A 21,566-nucleotide genomic window follows, 5' to 3' on the forward strand; every position below is an offset into this window, starting at 1 on the left:
CACCGCCTTCTCATAACAATTATAAGAATGATGGCGGCCGGTCGTTACTTTGTTATTTAGACAAGTACTGCACTGTCATTCAAGTTATTGTGCATTAAATAAGTAAAAAAAAAAAATGTCTTCGGCGAGATACGATCGAGCCATCACGGTTTTTTCTCCAGATGGTCATTTATTACAGGTTGAATACGCTCAGGAAGCCGTTAGAAAAGGTTCAACTGCGGTAAGTTATTTTTAAAATATTTCTAACAATTTTAGGTTACTTTTTTTGTAATGTTTATATAGTATTGAGTATCACTACGAGTTAAAAATATTTCAGGTCGGAGTGAGAGGGCAAAACTGCGTAGTTTTAGGAGTAGAAAAGAAATCCGTCGCAAAGCTTCAGGAAGATAGGACAGTGAGAAAAATTTGTTTGTTAGACGATCATGTCGTAATGGCTTTTGCTGGTTTAACTGCCGATGCTAGAATTTTAATCAACAGAGCACAGATCGAGTGTCAATCTCATAAATTGACCGTCGAAGACCCAGTAACGTTAGAATATATTACTCGATACATAGCTAGTAAGAACGTAAAATTTATATAGATAAAAACAAAAAAAGGGAAAAGAACTATGTGTAATTAACCATGATTTGTTATTTATTCCAGCGCTAAAGCAGAAATACACTCAAAGCAATGGTCGTAGACCTTTTGGAATCTCTTGCCTTGTGGCAGGGTTTGATTATGATGGAGCACCTCACCTGTTTCAAACAGAGCCTTCAGGGATTTTTTATGAATGGAAAGCAAATGCAACAGGAAGAAGTGCCAAAACTGTTAAAGAGTTTTTAGAAAAGTATTATGCAGATGAAGAAGTTCAAACGGAAAGCGGAGCTGTAAAATTAGCTATAAAAGCTTTACTGGAAGTTGTCCAATCAGGTCATAAAAATTTAGAAATTGCAGTTATGAGAAAAAATCAACCTATGAAAATGTTGACACCTGAAGAATTAGATTCTTATGTAACTGCCATTGAAAAAGAAAAAGAAGACGAAGCGGAGAAAAAGAAACAAAAAAAAATATGAACTTCCTTTGTACAATAACAAATTAAATCTGTTACAAATTTTAAATGAATCATTGTACAACCAAATTTTTGTCTTCCAACTGAAAATTTGGCAGTGATCTTTATTATCATCTAAATGCTGAGTGAGATAACATTATTTTTCTACATCTAATCTGTACTTTTTTTTTTTTTTTTACCACATTGGAGTGATGTTAATGTCACAAAGGTAAGTGGTTTGCTATAATAATTATTTTTTTTATGAATGAGTTAGATTTACTTATTATTATTTTAATATACCAAATTTATTATTTATAATTTTGTCTCTCTGCATTAAATGCATATCATCAAATTTTTGTAAGTTTTTATCGTAGTTGAAAATGATTTATTTTTTTAAAAACGAACTTGTAGCTTATCGTTCGAATCATTTTGTGATGAAAATTGGATATGATAATTAATCATTTTATTTTAAAAGCATATGTAATGGCCTTAATCAAAGCCTTATATAAAATAAAATTGCTTCTAGTTTAAGAAAAAAAAATGTTTAATGATTTATTAGTTTGAAAAATTTAATTTAAAATAATTAATAACTTTTTGTTGAAATCGAAATTTTATTTATTAAACAATGAAATATGCACATTATATTTATATATACTGTGATAATGGTGAAATACTAAGTGTTCATTACATATCAGGTAATACACATATACATCACATAAATGATTGTTTGAAATACTTTTTTTGTTGCTTAATTTCAAGGGAAATGTAACCAAAAGAGGAAGTAAGAATCATCATCATCATGTTTAAAGATTTCATAACCAATGTACTCTCTTATGGTTGTTAACTTTTTGATTTTACGATTTTTGGTTATTTGACAACTATTGAATTTTTTTCGCACATAGTATAATGTTTAAAAAAAAAAAAATCAAGCTTTGGTATGCTACCTTCCATATAGACAAATTGATAAAAATACATATCTATTCATGTAATTCACAAATAAATTCATAAATAGTAACTTATGGTCATAAATGATATATTGACATTTAGATTTCCACAAAGGTCTTAGCTACCTTCTTCGTTCACCTTTTTGTGTTTTTCTTTTTTCTTTCTTTTCTTGTGCCATTTGCTTTTGTTTTTCCCTAAACACAAAAAAAATTGACAGTTTTGACAAATTTGACAAACATTTTAATAATGTGTTGACAAAATCTACTATTGTGAAAAAAAAAAAAAAATTTACCTATCTTCCTTGTCTTTTTCCTTTTTCTTTTGGCTGTCAATTTTTGCTTTTTCTCTTTTTTCTTTTTCTGCTTGTTTTACTGCAGCAACATTAATATTTTTTACTATGCTATTTTCACTTCCATTTTCCCCTTCTTCTTCATCTTTATCATTTTCGTCATCAGACATTTGACCATATTGTTGTAAAATTGCATCTCTTATTCTTTTTTCTTCATCAGTATAATTATTTCGAGTAACTATTGTTGGTTTTGCTTGACTTTCCATTAATTTAGCAAGCCTAACATCCATATCTTCAGAAACTTTTAATATAGTACCTTGAACATTTTCATCTTTGGTATTGAAAAGACTCCACTTTTCCAAAATTTCTTGACAAAGTTTTGTTATATTTTCATTCTAAAACAAGGTAAATTTTAAAAATTTTGTTTTATTATATTTCTCAATTTTTTCTTTTTTTTTTCTCTCAAAAATCAAAATTTTATGAATTAGAAAATGTAATTTATTTCTATAAATTTTAAAATAACGAGTTTTAAAAAGAAATAAGGATGAAGTGTTATTGAATGAAAACCGTTAATATTAACAAAAAGGAGAATTTAAATTCTTCACTCGTTAACATTATTACCGTAATTTCTGATAAAATTTCTGTCAGTGCTTGAGTTTTGTCATCTAAGGATTCTTCTCCTTCTAATATTCCCTTGATATACGAACCAAACACTCCTTCGTCCGTATTACAAGCTAATAATTTATTATTTAACCAAGTATCGAATTCACTAAAATCCCCACCGGCCGCCATGTTTTTCTGTAGACGGCAGGGAGCAATTTTCAAATCTGTATTTTGAAAGGTAATTACAAATCAGGTTATGAATAGTACAAACAATGCATAGTACAATGAAAACAAAAACTAAAAGCTTTATTTAATTTAAATAATGTTACATTTAAAATTAAAAATTATTATTGAATGAAGTACTTCACCTGCCAATAATATTAGAGTTTATACTTCATAAGGGTCGAAATACAAAATCAAATATTTTGATCGCTCTATTTCGAAAGTCGGGTATTTAGAATATTTAATTCCACGATATAAAAATATGGCGTTAGAAGACAACATAAAGTATTGTAATTTGCCGAAAAATGTAGAAACTGAATCAGAATATGAATGGGTACCTCTTTCTTTGACAGTTGTAGAATATCCTAAGGGTAAGTAAATTATTTCTAAAAATTACGTTCTTACTTGACTAATAATTCAATTAATAAATAAATTTTTATTAAGAATGGAATTAGTATTTTAAAGGTTTTATTTACAGGTGATTGGCTAGGAAGATTTCTGGCCTTAGCAAGTTTACTTCCATTTAGTATTATTTCAGGTTTTATAGCATTAATTTTATTTAGGCGAGATTTACATACGGTATTTATGAACATATATATTTTTTGTGCAGTTTAAATAATATTTTATTTTTAATAAAGCACTATCAAAATCATTTATGTAAAAGCTAACTTTTTGTAATACAATACTTGTTATGTAGTTTTTATTAAGTATATGTACAGTACAGTGTTTTGTACAATTATTGAGTTAAAAAAACACTTTTGTCTTTCAGATATCTTTTTTTATTGGGACAATATTCAATGAATTAATTAATGTAATTTTGAAACATATTTTTTGTGAAGCTAGACCCTTAGCCAGGAATTCTTTATATACAGAGTATGGAATGCCATCCTCTCACAGTCAGTTTATGTGGTTTTTTACAACTTATATAGTATACTTTATATTCATTAGGTAAGGTCTACATGAATTGAAATTATTGTTTATACATGCTTTCATGATTCATATTTAAATGTTTTATGTTTAGGTTGCAACACATGAACAATAAAACATCTTTGGAAACTGTCTGGAGGGGGGTTCTTACCACAGTGTGCCTTTTAGCTGCTAGTATAGTTACTTATTCTAGAATTTATTTGCAATACCATACTTGGAATCAAGTTTTAACTGGAATAGTTGTTGGTTTTATTTTTGCTTCAATTTGGTTTGCTGCAACATTTGTTGTTTTTACTCCTTTATATCCAACAATAGCATCGTGGTAAGATACAATGCATTCTTATAAACATTTTCATAATAAAATTATATAACTAATATGTATAAATTCAATGTCTTTTATGCATAAATTATCAAAATGCAATCTATCAAAGTACATAAATTTTTGTAACGGACATGCATTTGTGTTTTTCATTTTTTTTTTTTAAACAAGAACTTTATTATTAAAAATATGTTTGTATATATGTACAATAATTTTGGAAAAAATCTTTTTGTAGGAAAATATCGGAATTTTTACTTTTAAGAGATACTACACTAATTCCTAATGTATTGTGGTTTGAATATACAAATAGTCGTCAGGAAGCTCGTGCTCGATCTCGTAAATTGGTTTCTATGAAATCCCAATGACATCTGTTTTCTAATAATAACTACCATTATTGGTGGCAAAGAAGAATAAGATAACTTAATACAAGCCTTTTAAATGGTAACATCTTTTTTTACTATTATTTAGAAGAACAATCATTAAAAGGAAACTTTTACTAGGCTAATTTGAAATGAAAGAATTTTTTTTAACTGGCATTTAATAGGTTTCTTTTAAAATTGAATTTTAATAAAATATTTTATATTTTCTTTGGTGTGTTTTTTTTTACAACATTTGAAAGAAGTATTTTTCCTATTTATGATTTACGATGTATATAAATATACAAAGTTTGTATTTCTTGTATAAAAAAAACTTCTTGTTAATAAACCGACGGATCTAATGCAAAACCGCATTAAGGCATTTGCAGTTTTTTAATTTTTTAATAAAATCAAAAATTAAAATTAAGAAAAAAAATTAGAGATTAGTTACTGTTGAATTTTTTGCAAAATATATATTTTTGAACAGATTCTAATTCCACGTTCAATTGTGGTAAACTAATCGTAATAAGGCGTTAAAAAAGTATTTCAATTTATTGGAATTTTTTAAAATGAAAAAGCCTCCACTTTCATTTGAAATTATTGCTGAGTGTAAAACAACTAAGGCTAGAGTAGGAATTTTGAAATTACCTCATGCAGATGTTGATACTCCAGTATTTATGCCTGTTGGAACTCAAGGTACCGTTAAAGGTCTTCTTCCAGAGCAGTTAGAAACATTAGATTGTAAAATCATTTTAGGAAATACTTATCACTTGGGTACAAGACCAGTAAGTTTTATTTTCATTACGCAATCTGCTACATCATAAGTCATAATTTTTATTTTTTGCTTGATAAATATTGGTGTTATATATAATTTATAATTACGTCAGGGTGCTAAAGTTGTTAAGTCGGCAGGAGGTTTACATAAATTTATGGGATGGAAAAATGCTATATTAACCGATTCTGGTGGATTTCAAATGGTATCACTTTTAAAATTAGCAGAAATTACAGAAGAGGGAGTAAAATTTAAATCTCCATATGAAGGTTTTTTATTTTTAATATTACTTTATTTAAATTGACAGTTCATATAAATCAACATTTAAATTTATATTATTTAGAGTCTGAATGTATGCTAACTCCTGAGCATTCGATATTAATTCAAAATGATTTGGGAGCTGATATTGCAATGCAACTTGATGATGTTGTGAGTTCTAAGGTGAGTGGGCCTAGAGTTGAAGAAGCAATGTATAGAACTACAAGATGGTTAGATAGATGTTTAAAAGTTCACACCAGACCTCATGATCAAAATATATTTCCTATTATTCAAGGTGGACTTCAACCAGAATTAAGAATGAAAAGTGTCAGCTTACAAACTGATAGAAATGTATCCGGCTTTGCGATTGGCGGTTTAAGGTATTTATATATGTTAAGTTATTAAATGAATAGTATTTCTATCTGATTTAAAATTATAAATAAACATGTTTGAAAACATAATTGCTGTTATTAAAATAATCACTTGATTACTATTTTTTTTTTTTTTTTTTTTCAGTGGTGGTGAAGCAAAAGAAGATTTTTGGAAAATGGTTAATTTATCGACAGATTATTTACCCAAAGAAAAGCCTAGGTATTTAATGGGAGTTGGTTTCGCTGAAGACATGCTTATTTGTTGTGCTCTTGGTGTTGATATGTTTGATTGTGTACACCCTACTAGAACAGCTGTAAGAAATTATTATTTGATTGTTTCAGAAATATTGCATTTAAAATTTTGGTAGAATAAAAAAAAAACTGATTTTAAATATTTTTGAAATTTACATGATTTTATATACAAAAGTTTTTGTCAATCCACGAGATTTTTACTATTTTTTACATATTGCACTAATTCATGCAATTATCAAAATTTAAATAACAAAATTGAATTCAATTTTATGTAAATTTTGTTCTATAAATCTTTGATATTGAAAATAAATTTATTGTCATTTTAAACATTCGAATTATATAATGTTAAAAAGTCTCAAGTATATAAATTTAATTAAAAAAATTTTTTTTTTTCAGAGGTTTGGCAACGCGTTAACATTAAAAGGAAGACTCAATTTAAAAAAAAGCAAATATGAAAATGATTTTAATCCGATAGAAAAAGACTGTTCTTGCTTGACATGTCGACGATATACAAGAGCTTATTTGAATGCAATTGTTACTCAAGAAACTGTCGGATGTCATCTTATAAGTATTCACAATATAGCCTTTCAGGTAAGTTTTAATTTCTTATCTATTTTAATAAAAAAAAAAAAAATACTGTAGAAATTTCTATATATATATTTTTTTTCCCCACTAAATTTAAAATTTTTATTCCAGATAAGATTTATGAAAAAAATAAGAGAATGCATTATAAACAATACTTTCCCTAAATTTATTTGTTCTTTCCTAGCTCTTAATTACCCGGATAAAAATATTCCACAATGGATTAAAGATGCTTTATTATCAGTAAACATTGATGTAGATACTGAAATCACTAAAGATATTTCCATTTGTCAAATATAAATGAAAATATAATACTTAATTTAAGGAAGTGTAAATAATTTCAAATTTTTACAAAATTCATTAATATTTATTTTATTTTTATTTTTTCTTTATGTAAAACTTTCCATATTAGAAAAAAGTTCATTGTACTCATTGTCACTTTCAAGATCAACACATTCTATATTTTGGTCTTCGTTAATGTCTGAATTTTTTCCATAAGCAGATGTCATTAGTACGCAATTCAACCTCACTTTAAGATATTGCTGAAAAATTAAGAGCTTGCATTTAGAAAAAAAAAAGGGCTTCACAATTAATTAAATTATTATCCTTTTTATTTTTAATTAACTCACTTCATGTAATAATCTTCTGGTTTCTAAATGATGAATTCTAAGATACCTATCAAGTCCCACACTTGCAAAATAAGGCAATTCTGAATGAGCATAAACATCTCTAATACTACCGATAGGTCCTTTATATCTATGAACAACTTTTTTCTCTCTAAAATCTGCTACCATTAAATGACCTGTCGTACTCCCAACTACTACTTGACTGAAATTTATTAAATAATTTTTAAAATAAAAATATTGTTAACATAGATAATAATAATTAATAAAGTAATAACTTACTTGTTGTTGTTACATAAGCTAATAGCATTAAATGATTGGTTTTCTACAGTTATATTTACCACAGGTCTTCTTTGAGCTTTAGTGTCATATAAACGAATCTAAAATAAATAAACACACACACACACACACACACAAAATTAAAGTCATATTAAAAAATAAAAGTATCAATAAACAAAGAATAAATAATAGGTCAATAGTAAAAACAATAATTGAAATAATGTAAATTTATAAAAAATATAAAACGAATTACATGTCCATGTCGAGTAGAAACAGCGACAAGATTTTCATTATTAGGTAAAAATGTCAGATCTGTGACCCAAATAGGAATTTCCAATTCTAGACTATCCTTTTTCACATTTTTGGCACAAAAAACTTTACATTTTTTATTTACATCCCATAATTTTAAATCATTTTTTTCACCTCCAAGTCCTATAATTCCATCTCTATTGGGACATTTTTTCATTTTGCTTACATTTCCTTCGGTAATAAGTTCTAATTCTTCTGTTTTTTTACATTTCCAAATTTTAATATGCCCTGATTTTGAACAAGTAGTAATTGATCTGAAGTATTTAAGGTACATTTAAATAAATTAATAACTAAGCAAAATTTCAATACAAAATTTTTTGACGTTTTTGGAATATTTTTACCCGTTGATCCTTGTTAAGCCGACTATAGAACCAGTGCCAAATTTTGCTTCCATTGATGTACTATAAGCTTTAAAATCTATATCATAGATTTTAACTATTTGATTAACAGTTCCAATTAAAATTTCTGTTTCATTATTATCACCCCAGTTTAAAATTGAAATTTCACTATCTGGTTTTAAAATTTCAACATTTTGCAAATTTTTTACAACGGCAGCATTTTCTTCTACTTTAATACCTGTGAAAAATTTTTGATGAAATATTTTAAATTTTTAGTTTAAATTATTAACATGAGGTTACATTACAATATTTTCATATTGATAATAATGATTAATTGTAATTATCTGACAATTGACACCAAATAATAAACTTATCGACTTTTGTAACGATATTATTTTACCTTTGAAAGCACCAGTCTTTCCGGCCACAAAAATATTAAAATCTTGCGGTTTCTTAGATAAATTTGTCATTATTAAATATTAAAATAACCTGTTACATTATAATTTAATCTATAAGAATATCACTAACGTCGCGGGTAAGTAAATTTTTATTGTTTACTTTTGGGCATTAACCAAATATATATTTTATACACTAATAAAACATTTTTTAAAAAAAATTGTCCAGTCAATAATATTTTATAGTTATTTAAATTGTATTTAACCTTAATAAAGATAAATTGTTAGACAATTATATTTTTAAAAAAAGAAATCTTTTTAATTAAAATATTAAAATAAACGTTTTAAATAATTTTATTTTAAAAATAAAACATTAAATAAGTTTAAACTTTAATTCTATTACAGCAAAACTTGCACGTGTCAAATGTCGTTTAATAAAAGTTAATTGTTTTAAAAAGGCGGTGAACCAAGATCGATATTAGGAAAAGAAAAGAAAATTAAAAATGGATTTTAACGTTAAAAAGCTAGTCAAAGATGCCAGCACAACGTTTAATAGAGTTGTTCAGGTAAGAAAATCCATTATTTTTTAAAAATTATACTTTAATTTTTATTATTATCGTTTTGCTAAAAATAATAAATCACTTTAAAACTCTTAAAAAAGTTTTTACTTTAACTTTTACACACACACACACAGTTAACTGAAGAAGTATTTGGTTCATCAGAAAAAACTAAATTAGATGCGCATTTTGAACATTTAGCGGAAAGATCAAATGCCACAAATTTATGGACTTCAAAAATAGTGGGCAATTTAGAAGCTGTTTTAAATCCTACTGTCGGCAAAAGTGTTGAGAATTTTTTTATGGACAAAATGGAAAAATCAATTAAAACAAATCGTTTTAGTGATTTAGAGTATTTAGGAATATCTATGATAGAAGCAGGAAATGATTTTGGACCAGGAACAGCATATGGTATATTGTTGAAAATATTTGAAAATTTTAAACTTAAAAAAAAAAGTTTCAACTTGTAAAAATAAAGTGAACATTTCATTATTTAAGGGAGCACCTTAATTAAGGTTGGTCAATGTGAACAAAGACTAGGACAAACCAAGAGAGATTTTATCGCTTCGGCTGAAAATTGCTTTATAAATCCATTAAAAAAATTTTTAGATGGTGAAATGAAAACAATTCAAAAAGAAAGGAAAATTCTTGAAAATTTAAGGTTTGTAAAAAATTTATTGAAAATTAAAAAAAAATTATATTTATTATGTTCACAATAGGTTTGATTATATTCTAGGTTGGACTTAGATTCATGCAAGAGCAAAGTAAGAAAGGCAAGAAGTTTGCAAAATGTGCAATCAGTAAGTCCATTACCTGCTTTATAAATCATACATTATAAGAAACAAGTTAATTAATAAACATTTAAAGATAGTAATCTACTCTCTAATTTTATGTTTGCTATTTTTAATTGCCCCTGCAGAAGGATGGAGAAAACCCTGAGATTTTATTGGAACAGGTATAATTCTTGTGAAATATCAATTTTTTTTTTTTTTTTTCTATTACAAAAGTATTAACAAATAGTTTATTAGGGTAAATTACTTATGATAAAAAAAAAACTTTTTTTTTTTTTTAACAATTTATTGTATGATTAAAAAAGGGAAAAGATGAGTATAATTGTTATAATATTAAATTTATTATTTTATTTTTGTTTAAAAAATTTTATTTTCACTCACAGGCAGAAAGAGATCTTAGAATGGCTCAATCTGAATTTGATAGACAATTTGAAATAACAAAGTTGTTGCTAGAAGGAATTAACAGTTCACACTCCAATCATTTAAGATGTCTTCAAGAATTTGTGGAATCTCAAGTTCGATATTATGAAAAATGTCATCAAGTAATGCAAGATTTGCAGAGAGACTTAACTAGGTAAGTTTGTTTTTTATTACAATTCTTAATACAAGTAGAAATTATTTAAGTTCATAATAATAAAGGCAATATGTTTTTTATAAGTTTCATTCTCATTATGGTAGTTTGTTGTAATATGAAAATTAGTGATGGATAGCAAATAATTTATCAAAAATTTTCTTGTCATCACAGTTTTTACCATAATTACTGATCACATTATTTAAGGTAAAAAAAAATGAAACTAAAGGATTTAATTTTATTATTATTAGTTTATCCTTGCTTAATGCTGGAGCTCCATCATTCTCTGCTCTTCCTTGTGCTACAGAAAATGTAACCAAAACTAATCCACCTCGCAAAGCTCTTGTGAAATCAAATTATAATGCTAAGGATTCTACAGAACTAAGCCTTTTAGAAGATGAGGTTTGTTCTCATAATTTGTATGTTTATAATGAAATTCTTTTAAGGCCCCAGTCATATTTTAAAAAAATGTAATTTAATTATTATTATTGTTTTGTTTTAGGTTATTATAGTTCGGGAATTATCGGATACAGATTCAGATTTTTTTTTAGGAGAAAGAGGTAGTCAAAAAGGAAAAGTTCCAAAGTCAATTCTTGAACTTTTTTAATGTGAAAAAATTAAAAAGATAGTGTTTCCAGGTACTAAGGTTCAAGTTTATTTGTCGTTTGTTATATACCAAGTTTGGTATTTGTAAGAAAATTTTTTAAAAACTCAATTTAATAATTTTATTTTATTCGCTCAAATGAAATTGTTAATTACTTAAAAATGAATATGAACTAATTTAGGCTTAGTTCTTTATTTAATTGTAATTACGTTAAAGTTTATTATTATTATTATTCATAGAAGTTATGCGTTTATTTATTTAAGAGTATACGACGTTCGCGTGTTTGATTTTATATTGCTTCAAGTTTGATATATCATTATTATTATTCTAATTTTAAGTATTTTTCAAACTTGTTAAAATTTAATAGGCTTTTAAATATATATATTTATATATATATAAATATAATTTTAAATAGATTTTGAATTTTCTAGTCAATACTTTTAAAATAATTTAATTATTTCTTATGCTGCAATAATTAATCGAAAAAAAAAAAAAAAAAAGGTATTTAAATTTTCATAAAGGAATAGAGATGTATGAATTTTAAAAGCTAATTAACTTTAATATGATTTTATGAGAAATGTAATAAAACTTATATATGAAATAAAAAAAAATAAAAAATAAAAATAGACATTCTGAAATGAAATAGTTTATTTTTATTATTGCATAAAATTATTTCTTTTTAGACACTCCCACAGTTCTACCTCTTCTTCCTGTGGTTTTGGTATGTTGACCACGAACACGAAGGCCCCAATAATGTCTCATTCCTCTGTGAGCTTTAATTTTTTTTAATCTTTCCAAATCCTCACGAAGTTTGCTGTCTAAATTTGTAGATGTTAGCTAAATAAAAAATTTATAACATTAATGACAAAAAATCTTGTCAGTCAAGTGTAATTGAATAAATAAATTGTTTCTTATAATTCTGCAATATAATTATAAGGAATTATATGCTGAATTTTAAAGAATTAATTTTGCACAGGCTACCAATAACTATCAAATAGGTATTTTTGATAGTACCGTCTCTGTGCTTTTTAATAAGCCTTCATAAAATAAAAAAGTTAATTTACTAAGGTGAGAAATTAAATTTACAAAATACCTGTGAATATTTTCCATCTTGAATATCTTTTTGCCTATTAAGAAACCAATCTGGAATTTTGTACTGCCTTGGATTAGTTAAAACGGTAATTATTTTGTCTACCTGAAATTGTTTTTAAAAAATTATTATTTTAAAGTTTTTTTAAATTTATATCTTTAAAAAAAAAATTCACTTTTAATTATAGAAACCGAACTGATTAGATAAATAACTTAAACTTCTATTTAAAATATGCTAGTGACGTTTAGAAAAAAATTTTCAGTTCTTTCAAGAATTTTCACGTAAGAGAAATTAAAAACTATTTGATTTAATATCATGAGATAATACTAATTAATGGCTAGATTGAAAATAATTTTAACATTTTTAATCAAAATTATAACATGAATTGTATCCAAATTTATCTATTATTAAGACTAACTAACCTCTTCCTCAGAACATTCGCCAGCTCTTTTGTCAAGATCAATGTCGGCTTTTTTAAGAACGATATTAGCAAATCTTCTACCAACACCTTTAATTGAAGTCATTGCAAACATAACTTTTCTTTTTCCATCTATATTTGTGTTCATAATACGCAAAATGTGTTGAAACTTGTCTGGAATTACGAGTGACTGCAAAAAAATTAATTTACAAAACTACAATAAAACATCAATTATAAAAATAATAGCTAAAAAAATTATTGAAAAAGCAAAAAAAATTCGACTGATAAAAACATTATAATTAAACATATATAATAAGATTGATTTAGATAAAATATACCATTTTGTTTCAATTTCAGATCCACTACAACGAACTAGTAAGCCACCATCAATAGAATTCTTACAGACCGCAAAACTTCGGGTAGCAAAAAAGTGGAATGCGTCGTCTATAAAAGCCGAGGTAAATGGTACTAGTGAATAAAACGCGTTTTAAAAATGTTATAAAATATCCTTTAAAAACAGTAAAAAAAGACTTACTTTGCACTTTCTTTTTGTATCAAATGGTAACATTAAAAATTGGCGGAAAAAGCTTAAGCTGTAACCATTATTGGTAGCAAGTTAGAAAACGTTTCGTCTATCGCATTTTTTATTCCCAGTACGTAAGGTTTTTAACATTTATTATATCAAAATGTTTGAAATGAGGTTTTGTCTAATAAATTATTAACAATCAGTTTCCCAACGAAATTAATATGGAAATGTACTTTTAATTTTATTTGTAACTTTAGGGCGTATTATACTGTAGGGATATTCAATGATCAGATTTAATTATTCAAACAGCATTATAGAATCATCGGCTTGTTTTTTATAATATTAATATTTGGTGGTTTATATTTACAGCTAAATGTTATTTTTAAATTACGTTACACTTGATTATTTTTTAAAAAATAGTTTAGTAAAAATTTTCAGAAGTTATCTAAATTACTTATTTATTAAAAGTATTATAATAAAGAAAAATTTTATTCATTGTTTTCATAGGTATTTTTTAAAAATGACAAATAGAAGAAGAAGCGCCAAGGGAAGGACCGCAGCTACTAAAAAATCTGAAAGTCCTCACAAATATTCTAGAAAACTAACTAGAAGAAGTAAAAGAAGCAAAAAATCAGAGTCTCCAGAAAGGGCAGAAGTTGATTCCGATTATTCTGGTGATGAGCAATCTGAGAATTTAGGAAAGCTTAAAAAACCAGATAAGAATGAGGCATGCAATTATATATTTGTTAATTAATTTCTGTATTTAGGTTTTAAAAAATTCCCACGAATTCATGTCACAATTAATTTGTTTTTCTATAATTCATTTACATTAAGTCAAATTTTTTTTAATGACTCATAAAAACTATACAGATTAATTAAAAATTTAGAAATTAAATTTCTATTTTTTAACAATCTTATTATTAACATAATTTTTTATAAAAGTATAATCATGTAATACTATTATTATTCGTTTTATTTGTATTAGTACATTATTAAATGTTTTTTAAATCCTTTAATTTCTTAAAATAAAAAGAATTTTTATAATTTTCTAAATCAGTATGATATTTAAACAAATGTCTTTATAAAATTGTTTTTTTTAACATTTTTTCTTTTTACAGGAAAATGAAAATTTTAAAGATGGTACTTCCCAACTCGAGTCTCAGAAAGGAATTGAAGATCAAAGATCCATATTAAAGGAAGAGGAATCAGGTGGTTCTGATGGATCATGGAAAGTAAAAAGTGAAAATGGTGGAAGTGGAGGCATACCTAAACTGAAATTATGTTTGACAAGGCCTCCTGAAATGTCATCTCCTACATCTACTTCTGATCAAAATCCAAGTCCTCGAAGGAAGAGAAGGTCATTTAAATTTCTTTAAGTCTAACTTGAATACTAATTTTAAATTGAGTTTACATTAAAAGTTAATAATGACAAATTTATCAATTTTTTTCAGAGGAAGGAACATCACTCCTTCAAAAGAAGAAGAACAAGTTGATGAAAATGTTGTAGAGGAATGTTCTAAAAGAGTTACTCGAAATCAAAAATTTAGAGAAATTCAAGAAGCAGAGATGATTAATGCAGAGAAAAATTTCCTCGAATCACAAGCAAAGGTTTCAACTGAACTCAAGCAGCCAGTAAAGGTTGAATTAGAACCTAAAAAGGAAACAGATGAAACTTATAGTTTCAGACAAAATGTAGAAGATGATGAAACACGAATGGCAGTTGAATCTATATCAGTTGCTGAATTTAATGAAAAAAAAGAGAGTAGTGGGCCGAAAGATGATGATTCTGAAGAAAATAAAAAAGAAAATGATCAGATTGTATCTCATATTGATCACACTCCTCAGGAGGTATTAACTACTGATAAACAGCATACTGTAGATACTCCAACTGAAAATGACCAAGGTAAAGAAGAGTTAATTCTGCATACAAGTGAACAGGAAACATTGAATTCATCAAAAGAACCTGAAGTAGAAAAGCAACCTGAATTAAAACCAGAAGATAGTATAAATCAAGAAACCATTATTGAATCTAAGTGTGATGAGAAATCTATACTAAATTCCAAAAATGAAACAAAAATTGAAGCTGAAAACAGTGTTCAAAACGACATAAAGGAAACGCCTAAAATTATAGAAGATAACGAATCAAAAACCGAAGTTGAAGAGAAGGCAGATTCTGTACCAGAATCAATCCCTGCTCAAAAGAAAAGATCACCATCAAGAGATTCATCCGAAGAAAGGGCTAAAGAAGCAGCGTTACTTTCAAGGTAAGATATAAAATACCTCAATTTGAAATTAATTAAGTTGTTAAATAATGTAAAATACATTTAATTTTTTAAATTTAAAATTAAATTAGGAACAAAAATAAGAAAAAAGGGCCAGAAAAAGAAGAAGTGGAAGCAGAAGAAGGAGAAAAATCATCAACTACACAGAATGCAAAGGTTGAAAATAATGCTAAAGCGGAGTAAGTACTTGATTTGCACTTTAGTGTTAAATATAATTAAGATTTAGCTCTTATGATTTACAAAACCAAATTTTTATTTTTTTTTTTAGGATTCAGAATGAAACAAAAATTTCTACTAAAAATGTAGTAACCACTGAAAAAAATCACAAGGTAAGTAGTTATTTTAATTCAGGAATTGCACTTATTGACTTATTGCAAATTTTTTTTTTTTTTTTTTTTGTTTAACTTAATTATAATTTGCAGGATAATTTTGAAGAAAATACTACAATAAAATCAGGTGCTAGGAAGCGGAGATGGGGTTCCAGTACCAACAAAACTAGTAAGAAAGCATCAGTATCTATATCAACTGATTTTCTCAAAGAAATTATTCCAGAAGTTAAGCCGCTTTTACTAAGTGAAGTTCAGTTGTCGCCTAACGAAGAAGATGAAGAAGGTCAATTAAAGGACAGCGATGAAAATGTACCAACAGGTACGAAAAAAGTTGAAAGAGAAAAAATGATTCAAAGTGACGAAAGTGAAAAGGATTACGAAGAAGATGCAGTTGAAAGTGGATTAGATGAAGTAACTCAAGCAGAAGTTAGTCAACCAGCTCCTCCTTCAAAAGAAAAAGGTGAGTTTTTTTGGTTTTTTTTTTTTTTTTTTTTACTTCGATTAAATACTGAAAATTTTAATGAATTTTTCACTTTAGAATTCACGACATTCACAAGAAAAGTTTCTGTCTTGCCTTCAAAAGAAAAATTGCAAAAATCTCCCAGTCCTCCAAGGCATAAGCCCTCGAATATTCTTTACATTGTTAATTTGGTTCGACCTTTTACCATTCCTCAATTAAGGGAATTGTTAGCCAGAACCGGGACTATCGTGGAAGATGGATTTTGGATTGATAAAATTAAATCAAAATGCTACGTAAAGGTAAAAAAAAAAAAAAAAAAAAAAAATTTTAAATATTAATAACTGCTTAATTATTTCAAATATTAAATTTATCTCGTAGTACGAAACAGAAGAACAGGCTAAAACTACAAGGCATGCTCTTCATGGCGTACGATGGCCTGTGTCGAATCCGAAGCAGCTAAACGTTGATTTTGGTACGGATGCAGCTCTAAAGGCAGCGATGGAAGGCAACGAAATTGCTTCTAAACGACCCATTCCTAGCTTATTTGATAAGCAAATCGAGTTGAAAACCAATGAGAAAATAAGAGATAGAGATAAGGAGAAAATAAATGAAAAGCGAGAGAAAAACGAAAAAGACAAAAAAGAGCGTAGTAAATACAGAGTGGACGACAAAAAGGAAGATGAGGACGATGATAAAGACAGGAAATTGCGTCCCCCCGTTGAGCCCCTTGTTCGGGATAGAACCATTAGAAGGGTTTGTTTTTTTTTATATGTATTCAATAAGTAAAGTAATTCTCCTAATTATTATTATTATTATATTTACAAATATGTAGGTAACGATGCCCGTCCGAGAATGGGATGTAGGTAAAACTGAAGATGGATTTTCTCCCCCCGCTGACGGTTTAGAATTTTCTCGACACCGTGATGATAGATATGAAAGAAAGATAGAATATGACAGAGAGAAAAGAGATGATTATGATGATAAAAGAAGACGAGACAAAGATAGAAATCGCAGGAGTACATCTGCAGAACCTTGTGAGTAATGACGTACATATATATTTAATTTCTCTTATTGTTATTCGCATGGTGAATTATTAAAAAAAAAAAAATTTTTTTTATTAATTATCAGCCCGAAAAACAAAGAAAAAAAATGAAGAAGAAACTCCGGTTAAACTTTTGGATGATTTATTTCGTAAAACAAAAGCCACTCCTTGCATCTATTGGTTACCTCTCACGCCGGAACAGGTGACTCGAGTTAAATTTTTTTTTTTTTTTTTTCTTCTCTCCATTTTATAGTAGATTTACATAACTGGATTCTTTTTTAGATCTCAGTCAAGGAAGAAATGCGACGTAAACATATGGCAGAGCATGAAAAAAAGGTAGCAGAATTAAGAAAAATGCAAAGGGAACAAAACAAAAGGAATTGTGACAAAAGACGGCGTAGAACAAAGTCTCGCTCTAGAAGTAGGAGTGTTAAAAAATGAAAGGAAATTTATATATATATATATATATAAAAAAAAAAAAAAACAACAAGAAGAAAACGATGATTGATGAGAGGCCCTTGAAAATCGTTTTTTTAAAAAAAAAAAAAAAAAAAAAAAGGATGGAAAATCCTCAAAAATGCCTTTGACGTCATGATTATTCAATCAAAAAAAAAAAAAAAATTTTTTTAATTACGGCCTTTTTTTTCGAAAAGTTATCTGAAATATTCTCCTGCCAAAATTTAACAAAAGAAAAAAGGAAAATGGGTTTTTTTTTTTGGAAAAAATTAATTTAAAATAATAATAATAATAATATCTTCAGTATTTAAATTATATTTCTCAAATTTTCTGAGAAATGGTAGTCGGAGAAAGTCGTTTGAATATTTTCAAGAAATCTGCGTTCACACGTGTCCGCATACGTCAACCTGTTAAATAATTATGGTCTGTTCTTAATCAATTGCATAGAATCTTGAAAATTATTATTTCCTCTTCTTTTTTCTTGCTTTCTTCAGTTTTTTTTTTTTTTTTTTTTTTTTTTTCCGAGTAATATTTCTTTTACTAACTTTTTTTTGTCTTTTTTTTTTTTTTTTTTTTTATTTCTCGTTAACAAATTACTCTTTTTAACAAATGGGGAGGCTTATTGGGTTATTCTAAAAATTCTTTCGTTCAAATCAATCAATCAATAACCAATAGGGTTTTAAAAATTACAAAGGAAAAAAATAATAATAATAAAATTATTATTATTACCAGTACTATTATCATTATTAATATTATTCTTATTATTATTATTAGTTTATTCTTTTTTTTTTTACTCTACCGGGAGGAATTTTTTTTTACTATCACCTTATTTACCTTATGGCTTACTTAGGTTGAAAGAAGCGGTATTAATCAGATTTATTACAGGGTCATCAATAGTAACTGAATGAAAGGAAGTTTGTTTTTTTGTACTGCTGTGTACGGGAGACCTGTCATTGTTGTCCGGTGGGTGATCTTCAACGATCCAGAGTCCCAGAGAAGTTTATCTTTTGGGAAAAAAATATTGACAAGAGAATTTATTAAATATAATAAATAATCAAATTTATTAAAAATCAAGTGAAAAGTGAAATTATGTATAAACTGTAACTGAGAAAGCCAAAGAAAAAGTTTTTGAGAGAAAAAGACATAAAATGAATAAAACTGACATTGGTATTGAATAATGATAATAATAATGTGAATAATGGAAATTCCATCATATATATATATAAAAGTTGTAGCACATGAAGAAGATTTTCTGCCACTTGGGTCATCGATTTTTTTTTTTTTTTTTAAAAATAAATCATTTCATATTGTAGTTCAAATTTTAAAATTATTCTAAAATTATTCAATTCTTTTAAATAAATGTTTTCTTTAACCGCATTATTTTTTTATTTTTTTTTTATTTTTAATTAAATTATAAAAAAATTAAAACATTAATTTATATTCCAATCATATTTTCGTCATAGGATTACATGGTATGTAAAGGTTTTGGTTAATTTTGTTTACTTGTTTTGCGTTACATTTATATTTAAATTATCATCATTATTATTATTATTATTAAAGGTTCGCATATAATGTGATTTTAATTTAAATATTTTTTATAAAAATATATATATATATTTCCCTATTTAAATAAAATCAATTAAATCTATATATATTCTGATAAATATTGATAGAAAGATGTAAAAAAAATTTTTTTTTTTTTTTTTTGAAAAAAACGGTTACCATAGAGTAGATAAAAAGTGGCGTCAAACTTTCCATTGTTGTTTAGATTTTCTTTTGTTTTACTAGTTAAGTTATTCTGATTCTGAAATTCTCGATTCAGAATAAAAAGAAATATTGGAAATAGTATTGACATTTGTTAGACATGTATGCGACTTGTAAAAATAATAACGAAAGTAATACGAAAAAAAAAGGTAACATACTATCAATGGGAGATGAAGATTTTTACGTATTAAAATTCCCACAAAAATTGTGGAGGATTGTTAATGAATGTAATACGGGAGCGATACAATGGGGAATTTACGGGAAGACAATATTAATTGATTATAATCTATTTCAAGCTCAATATTTGGAATGCGAAATACCTAAATTCAAAACGAGAAATATGACAAGTTTTGTACGACAATTGAATATGTATGGTTTTAAAAAAATGCAAACTCAAGTTAAAAACGATTCCTCTAGGTGTTGTAATATTCACGAATTTTTTCATAATTGTTTTCGATTTGGTAGGAGTGATTTGTTGGATAGCGTTAAAAGAAGGCCGACTCCATTAAAAAATACAAGAGTAGTACAAAATTTGGAATATCATAATCAGTCGAGACTTCATTTATGTCGGGTAAATATATCATTTTTTTGTCATACACAAATAATTTTATCGATTAATTAATAATTTAAAATTAAAATTTTTCCGTTTTTTAGGCAGCTTTTGCTAAAGCCCTTCAAAAATCAAGGGAAAGAATGCATCAGGAAAATAAAGAAATAGTAGCTGTTGAAAATAACGGTTGGTTTTCTTTTTCTTAAAATGAATTTATGTAAATGAAATTTTTTTGTTTTTTTTTAAAACATTAAATATAATTATTTAGTTACAGGTGATGGAAAAAATGATCAAGTGATCGAAGAATGTAATTTTCAAGTAATTCCAATAGAGAATAGTTTAAAAGATGTAGGAAAAGGTGAAACGCGTAAAAATTTAACGGTTGAAGTTAGTTCCGAGTTTACCGATTACATCGATATGAATCCCGAATTTCATGATTTTAGAACCGAATCGGAAAATTCAAGGTAAAAAATTATTAAAAAACAAAAAACAAGATGGATTTTGATTAGGTTTTTTTTTTTTTTTATGTAAAATAATATTATTGTAATTTCAGTATCGAAGATATAAATATATTTGAAAACCAAGATCTAGAACTGACGTCATTAGCTACTGAAGATCACACACTTCATTTTTTTGATCATTCATCATTAAGTGAAACTGAAAAAGATTATTTTGTTGACATTAATGAAACTTCTGTTTTAAGAGGAAATCATTCTGTTCAAGTTAAAAAAGGTTTCGACGGTACTAATTATGTTATTGATTTGATGGTCGGATGTCCAGATGAAAAAAATGTGGTAAATACATATATACATTTATTTTTTTGGTAATAACCCAAAAATTGCTTGCTCACGGATAATTCATTTTTTTTTTGTTAGGAAAACGTCGTCACTAAAGTGCTTGAAACCGAATTATTTCACGAAGAAAATAATCAAAAAGTTGAAACTCAAGCATCGGAGTGTTTGATTGTCATCAATTCATCGACCACCGATGATAAACAAGTTACCACAAACAGTGATTTGGAAAGAAGACATATGTGTGAGACCAACACAGTTGAAGAATTTTATGATTCCATCACATCTTATTTAGGATTGTAGTTTATTATTAATGAATTGTAATTTCATAATAAACTAAGATTTAATTTTAATTTAATTATTTATTTTTAAATATCGTCAATTTAAAACTTATAGAATGTCAAATAATTTAGAATACAGTTACATGCCGTGACCCCTTAAAAAAATTTTAATAATATTATTTTAATG

The 21,566-nt window shown here is 26.5% G+C and overlaps 9 protein-coding genes across 9 annotated transcripts; 6 read left to right on the forward strand and 3 right to left on the reverse strand.

Annotated features, from left to right (window-relative positions):
* Positions 1-115: 115 nt before the first annotated feature.
* On the forward strand, positions 116-1,052 carry Phum_PHUM463820 (proteasome subunit alpha type 7-1, putative; the record flags this gene model as incomplete). Its single annotated transcript, XM_002430088.1, has 3 exons — positions 116-220; positions 317-557; positions 643-1,052. The coding sequence occupies 3 exons, from the start codon at positions 116-118 to the stop codon at positions 1,050-1,052; spliced, it is 756 nt and encodes a 251-aa protein (XP_002430133.1).
* A 1,041-nt stretch (positions 1,053-2,093) lies between these two features.
* Positions 2,094-3,053, reverse strand: Phum_PHUM463830 (coiled-coil domain-containing protein, putative; the record flags this gene model as incomplete). Its single annotated transcript, XM_002430089.1, has 3 exons — positions 2,094-2,166; positions 2,265-2,656; positions 2,883-3,053. The coding sequence occupies 3 exons, from the start codon at positions 3,051-3,053 to the stop codon at positions 2,094-2,096; spliced, it is 636 nt and encodes a 211-aa protein (XP_002430134.1).
* A 295-nt stretch (positions 3,054-3,348) lies between these two features.
* Phum_PHUM463840 (Dolichyldiphosphatase, putative) lies at positions 3,349-4,697 on the forward strand (the record flags this gene model as incomplete). The annotated part of the gene is made up of 5 exons (XM_002430090.1): positions 3,349-3,457; positions 3,565-3,665; positions 3,856-4,034; positions 4,108-4,335; positions 4,568-4,697. 5 exons carry the CDS (start codon positions 3,349-3,351, stop codon positions 4,695-4,697), a joined length of 747 nt encoding a protein of 248 aa, XP_002430135.1.
* A 560-nt stretch (positions 4,698-5,257) lies between these two features.
* On the forward strand, positions 5,258-7,223 carry Phum_PHUM463850 (queuine tRNA-ribosyltransferase, putative; the record flags this gene model as incomplete). The annotated part of the gene is made up of 6 exons (XM_002430091.1): positions 5,258-5,473; positions 5,576-5,729; positions 5,804-6,098; positions 6,235-6,403; positions 6,738-6,932; positions 7,038-7,223. 6 exons carry the CDS (start codon positions 5,258-5,260, stop codon positions 7,221-7,223), a joined length of 1,215 nt encoding a protein of 404 aa, XP_002430136.1.
* Positions 7,224-7,312: 89 nt separating this feature from the next.
* On the reverse strand, positions 7,313-8,942 carry Phum_PHUM463860 (WD-repeat protein, putative; the record flags this gene model as incomplete). The annotated part of the gene is made up of 6 exons (XM_002430092.1): positions 7,313-7,465; positions 7,553-7,751; positions 7,829-7,926; positions 8,079-8,388; positions 8,476-8,710; positions 8,873-8,942. 6 exons carry the CDS (start codon positions 8,940-8,942, stop codon positions 7,313-7,315), a joined length of 1,065 nt encoding a protein of 354 aa, XP_002430137.1.
* Positions 8,943-9,370: 428 nt separating this feature from the next.
* Positions 9,371-11,393, forward strand: Phum_PHUM463870 (endophilin B, putative; the record flags this gene model as incomplete). Its single annotated transcript, XM_002430093.1, has 7 exons — positions 9,371-9,433; positions 9,562-9,835; positions 9,923-10,085; positions 10,161-10,224; positions 10,599-10,789; positions 11,038-11,188; positions 11,289-11,393. 7 exons carry the CDS (start codon positions 9,371-9,373, stop codon positions 11,391-11,393), a joined length of 1,011 nt encoding a protein of 336 aa, XP_002430138.1.
* A 666-nt stretch (positions 11,394-12,059) lies between these two features.
* Positions 12,060-13,046, reverse strand: Phum_PHUM463880 (ribosomal protein S18, putative; the record flags this gene model as incomplete). Its single annotated transcript, XM_002430094.1, has 3 exons — positions 12,060-12,227; positions 12,484-12,585; positions 12,903-13,046. 3 exons carry the CDS (start codon positions 13,044-13,046, stop codon positions 12,060-12,062), a joined length of 414 nt encoding a protein of 137 aa, XP_002430139.1.
* Positions 13,047-13,944: 898 nt separating this feature from the next.
* On the forward strand, positions 13,945-17,978 carry Phum_PHUM463890 (DNA double-strand break repair Rad50 ATPase, putative; the record flags this gene model as incomplete). The annotated part of the gene is made up of 11 exons (XM_002430095.1): positions 13,945-14,169; positions 14,543-14,781; positions 14,876-15,688; positions 15,778-15,885; positions 15,975-16,035; positions 16,129-16,495; positions 16,574-16,794; positions 16,874-17,144; positions 17,401-17,529; positions 17,624-17,739; positions 17,820-17,978. The coding sequence occupies 11 exons, from the start codon at positions 13,945-13,947 to the stop codon at positions 17,976-17,978; spliced, it is 2,709 nt and encodes a 902-aa protein (XP_002430140.1).
* A 1,879-nt stretch (positions 17,979-19,857) lies between these two features.
* Positions 19,858-21,401, forward strand: Phum_PHUM463900 (heat shock transcription factor, putative; the record flags this gene model as incomplete). The annotated part of the gene is made up of 5 exons (XM_002430096.1): positions 19,858-20,328; positions 20,412-20,493; positions 20,582-20,771; positions 20,861-21,101; positions 21,183-21,401. The coding sequence occupies 5 exons, from the start codon at positions 19,858-19,860 to the stop codon at positions 21,399-21,401; spliced, it is 1,203 nt and encodes a 400-aa protein (XP_002430141.1).
* Positions 21,402-21,566: the final 165 nt, after the last annotated feature.

The sequence above is a fragment of the Pediculus humanus genome, genomic scaffold (genome assembly GCF_000006295.1).
Source record: "Pediculus humanus corporis 1103172108248 genomic scaffold, whole genome shotgun sequence".
In the NCBI taxonomy this organism is placed as follows: domain Eukaryota; kingdom Metazoa; phylum Arthropoda; class Insecta; order Psocodea; family Pediculidae; genus Pediculus; species Pediculus humanus.